The sequence below is a fragment of the Octodon degus genome, unplaced genomic scaffold (assembly GCF_000260255.1).
Source record: "Octodon degus isolate 3935 unplaced genomic scaffold, OctDeg1.0 scaffold00088, whole genome shotgun sequence".
Lineage (NCBI taxonomy): Eukaryota > Metazoa > Chordata > Mammalia > Rodentia > Octodontidae > Octodon > Octodon degus.
Window position 1 is genome coordinate 2,828,572 of NW_004524664.1, and position 10,755 is coordinate 2,839,326.

At 35.6% G+C, this 10,755-nt stretch overlaps 1 protein-coding gene across 2 annotated transcripts in view; it reads left to right on the top strand.

The window, feature by feature from the left end:
* LOC101573490 (A disintegrin and metallopeptidase domain 3-like) overlaps positions 1 to 10,755 on the top strand; it is a 181,533-nt gene that overhangs the window by 56,086 nt on the left and 114,692 nt on the right. For both annotated transcript variants that reach the window (XM_023722016.1, XM_023722017.1), the window contains 2 exons: positions 6,321 to 6,397; positions 8,973 to 9,147. In XM_023722016.1, coding sequence (XP_023577784.1) covers positions 6,321 to 6,397; positions 8,973 to 9,147 — 252 coding nt within the window. The remainder of the gene's footprint in view (positions 1 to 6,320; positions 6,398 to 8,972; positions 9,148 to 10,755) is intronic.

Here is a 10,755-nt window from a genome sequence, read left to right on the forward strand (position 1 = left end):
GTCCCAAGGGCGTGGAAGAGGGTCTCACCCAGGCTGTGCCTTGGCTGGGACCAGTAATAGGTCTCGCTAGCACAGGGTAGCAGGAAGGTCTCCCACACACTCACTGGATCTGGGCTAGGACTGGGTCTGGGGGTTCCTGGAATGTGGCAGAAATTCCTACTCTACAGACGGGGTGACGGAGGTGCTACAGAGTTGTGGGGGGAATCCCAAAGGGGTGGAAAAGGGTCTCACCCATGCTGCTCCTGGGCCAGTCGTAGGTCCCGCATACGTAGGGTAGCAGGAAGCTCTCCTACACACTCACAGGACCTGGGCTAGGACTGGCATAATAAGTCTTGAAGGCATAGTAAGTCTTTGTATTTCAAGCGCATAAATTTTTAAGCCATATGCACATATGCTTAGCTTTTCTTTCATATGTGGCAGTCTTATCACTTCTCTTTTCATGTTTTTTCAGGAGTTTCCTACTATGTTGTAAAACATTTACTTAGCAGGGAAATAAGCTTTCAATAAAGTAAGTAATAAGTGCTTAAAGTGGGCATCAACATTTTCATGTCAGCTGTTTACTCACAATACCTGCAACATAACATCAAAAATAAAAACCTATTTGAACTACAGTGTAAAAACAAACAGAAGTCTACCTCAGAAATATGCTTTGCTTCAACTATTGCAACCAGGGAAGGTTTCACACATGAAAAATGCATGGTCTGTGTACAAGTATCACTTACACTCATAGCACATGTTTTGTTTTCCTATAATTTCTTGTCTAGGACACAATTGACATCTTTTTTGTTTTCCTGTTCTCATAGTAGATCTTTGTGATGTTACATCTGCCTGTTCATCTGTAAGCTCACCAATGTACTCCACAGCTCTTAACATAGTTCCCTGGGCAAAAGTATTTGTTTTTCCTCTGCTGTAAATGATTTCTTATGAACTCCAGTCCCAATCCTCTAAGAAAATTTCTCCATGATATTTGCACTTGTTATTTTCTTTGTATACTATCTATGCCATATATGTTGAGGATTGAGTACAGCACAACTATTGGCCAGTGCTTTGAGTATCAAGTGACATCATAATTGCTGCATAACTCATGAACAACATCTACTTCACCTTTGGTTTTGTTGTAGAAAGGTTTTATTGCAAGTTTCCATTTTGTGAAGATTTTCCCATCGGTATTTCTATCACAGTGAAATGTTGACATCAACAGTACTAATTTGCTTTCTTTGCCATATATATGACCAATTTATATCCTTCTGAGATCCAGAGACTGTAATATGCAATGCTATGTTTTAAAATTGTAACTTTTCATTCAGAATTTCTGCTTTGTTCCTGTGTACAGTTTCTGTACTGGTCAACTTGTGCTCTATTAGCAAACCTAACATCAGTTGAAAACTGGTGAGCATATTGTTGAATGGCACATTCTGATTAGCGTGGGAGATGGAAGCAACAAGTCTGTCCACAACATCATCCAGTTTGTTACTATACAAATAAGGATTTAATGACTGAGTTCCAGGATAAATGTCTAAATTGAAGGCATTTACATAGGCATACATTTTTAAGCCATATTTTGACCAATCATTTTTCTTAGGAGTCTCTTGCATTCCTCTGATCACCATCAAAAATCTCTGCTTAGTATAGTACATGCTTTCAGTTCAATTAGTGAGGTGTCATAGTAAATGCATTTTTTAATATGGCTATCAGTGCTACAGAATATTTTACTTGCATTTCATCCTTTATGTATTTCTTAGCATCTTGTAGCATTTTTCTGTCAAAATTTCCAACATTAAATGGTGGTGCTGACATTCTGTCCAATACCTTTCACCCCTGCCAAGGCCTCCCTATATTTTCAGACTTTCTTTTCATATTGGATTGTTCCATTTGGTTGCATGGAACTTCATAACATTTCAACTTGTCAAATATGTACTCACATTGGTGTTTTCTTCATCTGAATCAGGAGGTCTGCATTCCCTATCAGTATGTATCAGTTGATTGTTGCTCTGATTCACTGTCACTGATCCTTTGGCTAACTTGGTCAGTATCAAAGTCATCAGGGCCATCATCACCACCACCATCCAGCCATACCACTCTTGTTATGAAAACATGTATTTTACCATAATAGCTCATCTTCATCATCAATTCATAATCTGATAATTCACTTCTGACCTCCAAACCTTGCAAATCTGGTTTTTCTTGTTCCATAGTCCTGAATTGGGCTGCTTCTATCAGAAAAATCAAAAGAAAAACAAGTCATAGAGTAGTGTGGGTCTACTGGACCCTCTGTGATCGCTAGATAAACAACTCCAAAGCCAGTTAGATGGAGATTAAGTTGGTAGAAATCCTGTTTTGCTACTTTTGCATGCATGCACCAACTTTCACTTTATCTTACCAAGTGGGTAAACACATACTTTGTCTCTTGTGTCCCTCATGGAAAGGCACTGAGGCACACAGTCACCTACTATGATTCTAAAATACAAATTAAGAATGGAAAAGGAAGGGATGGACCTGCTACCCCAGTGCTATGTATCTGGGATTAAATAGTGGAATACACTGATTGGTTTTCAAATCCTGAAACTGTACTGAAATTTGTTACTGGTGTGAAAATTGCTTGCATACAGTGCATTGTTAATTCTCTGATAATTTCTTGTAATTCTTGAGAATGTACAAAAAAGACAGCTAATTTTGGTCATTCTTTTTAATACCAACTTTTTCTAATTTTTAAAGAAATGTTTTGTTTCTTGGAACCATAAAATTATCAATTCAGTTTATTAATGATTATAGGGGTGTTAAGTTATTTTAGTTTTATCAGCAGGAAACTGGGTCATGATGCAACAAGGAACCAGCCCTTCAATTCTTTGATCCTCAGTTATTTTATCCTTTGATTAAAGAATTCACTCAAAACACATACCTACACTTGAAGAAGTATGTGTAGAATTTATTTCAAAGAAAAGAGTATTATTTCTTCAAACAAGAAGGCAGAGCAACAAAGGCATCTGCAAGTGCAAGTTTAAGCACCTTTTCATGTACACAAAAATTACTGCTGCTGTATAGGAGATTAAGGAAAATATGAAAGGTTTCAACATATTATTTAGAAATTATGTTAGAATTGGGAAATGTCTTTCTGAACTTTTTATTTGGCTAGTGTTTCCATAGGGGTTTAATCATATAAGGAATATTCAATGGATGTTAATTTAAACCATGTCTCAGCCCAAAATAGCTGGGTGGGGGTAAAAGTTGGGGTATCTTTGAAGCACATTTATTTCCTGATATCATGGGATCATAGGCTGTGGAAGCCAGGAATGCTTTATGCTTTATGCTAGAGTTGGGCAACCAGGTCAGCAGGTGCAGTATCAGAAGGAATGTGCACAGTGAATATAACCTTCAGAGGTCATTATGGTCTGTGTGAACACTTGGGGCCTAACCACCATTATGCTGTTATAGTCTGTGAATGCCAATATGTGAAAGACTCATATAAATGATTTAGCATCTTTTACCTTTATTTGAGTAGTTCGTTTCAATCCAAATGATGTCCTAAATATTTTCTATGTTTTTACACATTGCATAATTTTATTACTTTTCTAAGGCACTCAGGTATTGAATAATTTAAGTATATCACATATTCTATATCTTGATCTATCTTTGGATTCTATTGTGGTTTACATAAAACATTGGAAGGTGGTAACAATATATTTTAAGCTAGCAAACTAAATTAAGTTGTAAACAGATATTCTCCATATTAACCTCCCTGTAGCTTAGTTGAATGTTTTCATGATTGCTGTTTTTTATGTTTTGGTTATAGTTAGTTTACCACTTTTGTATTTTTACATTTTCTACTAGAATTAAAAGTAATTTAACCACTAATGTTATAGTAACATCATATTCTATCTGTATATTTACCTTTCCAATGAGTTTCATGTTTGTGTAATTGTATTCTCATTTAGTGTATTTTCATATCATCCTAATAATTCCCTTTTATATTACCTGTAATATTAAATATATTTAATACCTGGCATGCAGACAAATCCTCCCTTCCTTAAAGAAACTTGGAACTACAGATCTCTTGTCATGACTTCAGTGCACCATCTCTAGCTTCTTCAGAGCCTGAAACAAAGCCCCATTTGTTTTAGTGAGTCTGGTTCTCATTCTCTAGAGAAAAGAGAATATTCTGGTTAGATTTCACTATCCATAAAAGAGTGTTTGTTTGTTTATTTGGGGGTTTTAAGCATGAATTATAACTATATAGTGAATTTTTAAAACAAGCAGGATCTGAGGCTTCCTACTCCACCTTCTTTCACCACAATCTTGGCCACTCGTTCTTTGAATACTTCTTCAATGCCTCAGTTTTCTCTTCTCTTTCTAGGATTTTTAAATACATTTTGGATGTTTGGTAATTGTTCCACAGGTCCTTGAGGCTCCACAGAATTACCAGCTCATTTGCTCTATTTTTCATATTGAATAAGTTTAAATTCTACTTGATCTGTTCATCAATTTCTATGTTCAGTCATCTCCACTGTATTATTTAATGTAGCTAGTGTATGATTGTTTTGGTTATTATGTTTTTAAGTTCTCATATTTTCATATGTTTTTCAGCTTCTGTTTCTTTGCTTAGATTGTTATTAATGCATTTTCTTTAGTTGATGTATAATTTTTCATCGATGCAGTTTATTGTGGGTGCCCTAAAACCTTCTCCTCATAAATCCAAGATACTAGTTATCTCAATATAGGCATTGGTGATTGTAGTTTTTATTCTTTTCGTGATGTGCATAACTTAATAAATATGAAGGATTTTCTATGTAGCAGTTGGGTAAGGAAACACTTGATCCTGTTTATTTTTTCATTCTTTAGGGAAGAGAGAATATTCTACTTAGATTTCACTATCCATATAAGAGTGTTTGTTTGAGGTTTTAAGCATGAATTATAACTTTATAGTGAGTCTTTTTTTTTTTTTGTGGAACCGGGGATTGAACTCAGGCCCTTGCACTTGCTAGGCAAGCACTTATTCTACTGAGCCATCGACCTCAGCAAGCAGGATCTGAGGCTTCCTACTCCATCTTCTTTCACCATAATCTTGGCCACTAGTTCTTTGACTGGAAACTAGTATTCCAGTTTAAATTTAGATTTAGTATGGTTCCTCTTTGAGTGACAAGTTATCTTCTTAGGTTTAGCAATATTTGAACTTCATTTTTCTGGCTCTGCAGTAGCTCCTTCTTTCTTGTAGTTTTGTTATACCTATTAGTCTATGAAGTTTTTCTGGTATTATTTGGTAAAGGTAGGTACTGAATGATCGGTAGGGTGAAAAGCATTTTCCCAGTTAGCTACTGATATGCATGTGCTTTATTTGACCCTCTTTATCAGGAAAATTACTGTGAAACTTAGGAGACTATCTTTGTTTCTTTGTTTGGGGAATATCTCATGATCATCCACCAGCATAGTTAAGAATAAATCTCTCTGTTCTGGACTGCTTGCTATCTTCCCTGGGCTGATAGTTAGGCATTGTTATCTTTCTAGCACTCCATAAAGAACTTGTAGCTACAGGTCATGTTGACAGCACCTAGTTGATGTTTCCTGCTCTTGTTTAGAAAGAAGCAGGCTGTGTATATCCCATGTGCACTGAGAAGGGCTTGGTGGTGATTTTAGTTGAAACACACTGCTGTAAGTGGGTGTTGGGCATAAGATCTCTTCACACTGTGGGGCTGTGCTGCAGGCTAGGCTTCTTGAGAAAAAGGAAGTAGTTAGTGATGAAGATGCATACAGATCAACTCATAATGAAGATGGAGATTAAAATTTTCCACTTTAGTGGAACAGAGGAATATAATTGATTTTAGATGCCACTAGATTTAAAAGAAAAGCCAGGAATACTGAAAGAGAATATCAGGGGAAGACTCAGGAAAGGAAAATATTGTTAAGTCATTAACAAAGAAATATAAACTAGGAATAATCAATTATCTCTATAGTGAGATGTTACAGAAAAATCAAGAAAACAAGATTCTTTGGGCAACTAAGGAATACAATGAAAACTTTCACAGTTGCAGTCAAAATAATGTAGTAAATTGTATAGTGATGGCAGTTAAACACAGTGCTGAAGCTATTTGATTGTCAAAGAAAAGATTCAGTTAAGAGAAATGCTTTTTGAATTTTAGATTTATAGCAAGAATGACTTGGGAATATGGGGATCATGATTATCAATAAATAATAAGATGAAGAGGTAAGCATTGAAGCAGAGAAAATGCAATGAAATATCTTAATGGATAATATCTAGGAATAGTGGTCAAATCAAGGACTTCATTTGTAAAACATCAATGAGTATAACTTCCTATACTTCTTTTTAGGATCATTGTTTTTATGAAGGACATGCAGCAGAAGTTCCAAAGTCATTTGTGGTATTAAGTGCCTGTGCTGGACTCAGGTAATGGCATGTTCCAGAGCACCCACATTTAAAGATCTTGAGTAATACCTTACTTTCCAGAAGCTTTTCCAAGGTATCATGAAGATAAAGACATATGGACTTTGATGTTTTTCTTATATACTTTCTGTACTTCTTTCTCTTCATTGTATCACTTCCCCTATTTTTCTTTCTATGCTAGGCCTACAATTATAAAATTCATGCAGTAAAATGTCTCAGTGTCATGAAGAGGGGTACAGTAGGAGTCCCCAAAACTCCTAAAGGTTGTAATAGAAAATATATGGAATGTATGAATTTCTGTTTTTAACAAGGCTGTCCTTGCCATGTCAACTAGTAAAGGACCCTGTAAGAAAAGAAAATAGTAGGCTAACATCCTCAAAAAACATATATGCCAAAATCCTGAATAATATATTAACAAATGTAATTGACAAATGCATCAAAAGAACATTCATTGAGTCAGAGTGGGATTTGTCTCATGGAAGCAAGGATGGCTTAACATAAACAAAGCAATAAAAACAATATGTAGCATGATCAAAATGAAGGGAAAAAAGCTGAAATTCCAAGCAGAAATGTATATTATGTAATTCAATACCTTTTCATGAAAAAAAATGAGAAGTATATGTCTCGACCATTTAAAGGCCATAAATGACAGTTGTATAGCTAACGTAATTCCAAACCATGAAAATTAGAAATCCTTTCCTCCAAGGTTAGAAATGAGACAGAATACCTACTTATACCTACTTATCACCACTTCTATTCAACATAGCACATAGCTCTAGCAATGAAGCAAGAGAAGGAAAGAAACAACAACTAAATTGTAAAAGATTATTCACAGATGATTCTATCTCTTCCTCTTTTAATAGATATTTCTTCCAAAACTTTAGAACTGAATAAATGTATTGGTAATGTTGTAGAATAAAATTCAACACATAAAATTAGTACCATTTTATACCTTTACAAAAATTACCTGGAAAGGAGATAAAACAAGCAATTTGATTTGTACTACCTACTATAAAATAAAAGTTTTAAGGAATAAATTTAACCAAGAAAGTTAAAGACCTGTATATTGAATACTATAAAATGATAAAGAAAAAGTTGAAGATACTGCTGTTCACTGGACCAAAGCCTGAAACCAGGTGTCTCTGTTACTTTACTCTCCCTGCTTGGACAAAATACTCAACAAAATCAAGGAAGGAAAAGGTTTATTTAGCTTACACGTTGTGGAGGTGTCAGTCAACACTTGGCTGCCTCCAAGACAGAGTGGTACATGGCAGAGAGCAACCATTCATAGCAGTGGAAAACAGCAAAGAGCAAAAGGAGGAGCAGTGGCTATGGCAGCTAGCAAGCCTCTTTCCCCTCCTTATATTACATACAGGCTATCTGCCCCAAGGTGGGTGTAACACTTCCACCCATAATTCCAGCATTGAATCATGAATTTATCACAAACTCCAGAAGCCTGCCCCAATGACTGCATGAGGCTTGGGCGGGGGGGACACCTAGACACAAACAATTACGCCAAATTTTATTAATTGACAAAGATAAGAGTATCTAGGGAATGATTGACTGTGGGAAATACATGAGTACTACGAGCTGCACTTGGTAGGAAGCATAATAACACCTCTGCAATATGCAGAGAAAGATATACAGAAGGAATAGTCTACACAGCACAGCTTGCTTTTTAGGGTCAGTGCTTCAGCTTTGATGTCCAGTCCTCATGCCCTGAGACTCAGGGCTTCTTTCTTGAGCCTGAGTCTCAGCCAACAGCAGGACAGTACCATGTCACTAGGCCTACCTCATGCATATGACCTGTCACATTGCTTTAAAGTCTTCACATCAGCATGTAAGCTATATCAATTTGCATTGCTTAAAGCCAGTTGATGGGGTAAAGAAATATCATGGCCAACTCCATACATATCAATACATGGAAGTAGAGTCAGGTTTAGCTAAAATGGAGACAAATGCCCTTCTTTTAAGGAAAGCTGTTCTATGGGTCTCCACAAAGATTCATAGGTTTTGAAAAGGAAAAAAAAAACCATAGGTTTTGGCAGTAAAATAGCCTGTATGACCATATTTAAATAGTGTTGAGAATAATATCATAATACAGTATAGATTAAATATTACCTTATCTGTATTTGCATATTTTATCTCAGAGTATTATAACTGCATTCTTGATCATTAAAAATTAAATTTAAGGGCTGGTGAGATAGATCAACAGACTAAATGCCTGCTTAGGCAAGCGCAGGGACCAGGGTTTAATCCCAGTCCGATATGTCTCGTGGTCCTGTCTCTGGGGTACACTGAGCCAGTAAACAAGTCCAGGCGTAGTGACACATGCCTGTAATTCCAGTGCTTGGGAGGCTGAAAATAGGAGAATCACTAGGAGTCTGAGCTGCATAGTGAGACCCTGTACAAAATACAAAAAATGGGGGGAAAAATAAATTTAAATCTGATAGGGTGTGCTTAGGTAACACTGCAAAGATCATTACCTAATAGATGTTACATATTTAACATTAACTTATATTTCTCATGGAAAACATGTCTTGTCTTTTTATTTCTTTTCTTGTGTTTGAACATTTAGAGGATTGTTACAGTTTGAGAATGTCAGTTATGTGATCGAACCATTGGAGTATATACCTACATATGTGCATATGATTTATCAGATCATGAATAATAAGGCTCACTCCTCGTTACCAGAAAGCTACACTGTGACTCCACCTCCACCTCAGTCCTACAGAATTCATGTGAAACAAGAAGTGAGTAACCCTTTCTGTGAGATCCTCATCTAAGTTACTTTTAGGAAACTTATTCACATTCAAATTTGAGATTCTTCTCATTGTGGGAAAAAACCTTTAAAGACATGTTGATTATAAGAAAGCTGATGTCATAGGGTAGAATATCTTTAAAAATATTCTTGTATACAATTTAGAAGTATATGACGCATAGATTAAAAATAATTATAACCATGAAAGTTTTGCCCTAACTGTAAGACTTTTTAATGTTTAATGCACCTAAAGATTATGGTAGTTTTACTAAATATGCATGCTAATATTACAAAAGTTTTCACATTTCCTGGATATTACATGACAAGTATTTCCTTTCAAAGCATATTTTTGAGAACTTATTAGTCTGGTAGCAAATTTAGAGGTACAAAAGCTGGAGGAGAATTGACTAGAAATTTGTCCATATATGATGATTTAGAGAAAGTGTTATTTTGCATTATTTGTTCTACTTATTATTCGTTAATTAATATATATTTGTAATACATATTGAATAATTTCACTGTGGCTATTTGGTATATTTGATGATACATTTTAAATTTTATGTCCCTTTTTGTTCTTCTCCCTTCTTCTTGTCTTGGTGCCCTTCCCATTTGCAACTGTATATCCCTGTTTCCTTTCATTTACCTTTCATTCTGCTCTTTAACTTATTTATATTTTTGTTGTTCATATTAGAGAAACTATGTTTCTTAGGCATGTGTGTCTTATTTTAATATTGGGATCTCAAAGTACATCCATTTTTCCTACAAATAACTCAAATTTACCCTCCTCCATGGCAGAGTAGTACTTTATTGTGGCTAAATATTATATTTTCTTTATCTATTCATCTATTGATGGGCATATAGACACCGAGATTTCGCTGTTATGAGTTGTGCTGCTATAAGTCTGGGTATGTATATGCAGCTGTAACGTGGCTACTTTAACTCTTTTTTTCCATAATTTTATTGATAAGCAAATAGCAATGAGACAGTTTCAAATCAAATTGCTAGGACAGTTTCAATAATTAACGCATTGCATACATTCCTCCCAGTGGTTAATTGCTGTACAACATGCGGACATGATATCCTATTTACAAACACCACTAGAACAAATCCCTCTATTCATTAAGAGAATGTAATTATATATCTATCCTAACCATTTTGAATACATGGATACAAAATGGACATTCATTTGTATACGCCTTTTCTTTAAGTTCCGTTATTTGAACATTATAGGTGTGTAAACTCATCAAAATATTCTAAAAGAGTCCAGTAGCCCATAATAGTATTGAGTCCTTCGCTTGATGGACAATGTCAGAAATTGTTGACCTGAGTCCCCTGCAGCTCAACATAACAGCATGGCTTTACTTATTATATTTTGCTTTTATACTTTTCTGCTGCATGGTTAACGCCAAGGTAAAGCGGGACCTATGCAATAAGAGTTGTAGCAATTGGGCCTGATAAGGTCAGTGAAATCCCCTCAGGATTTATCCTGAGATCCTGTACCTCAGATTGTAGAACCTATGTCAGTGTCAGCCATGTGGATGAGTCACGGCCAATACTTGGCCAATATGCTCTCTGTGAAAGCCTGAGAGAATGTTTTCTC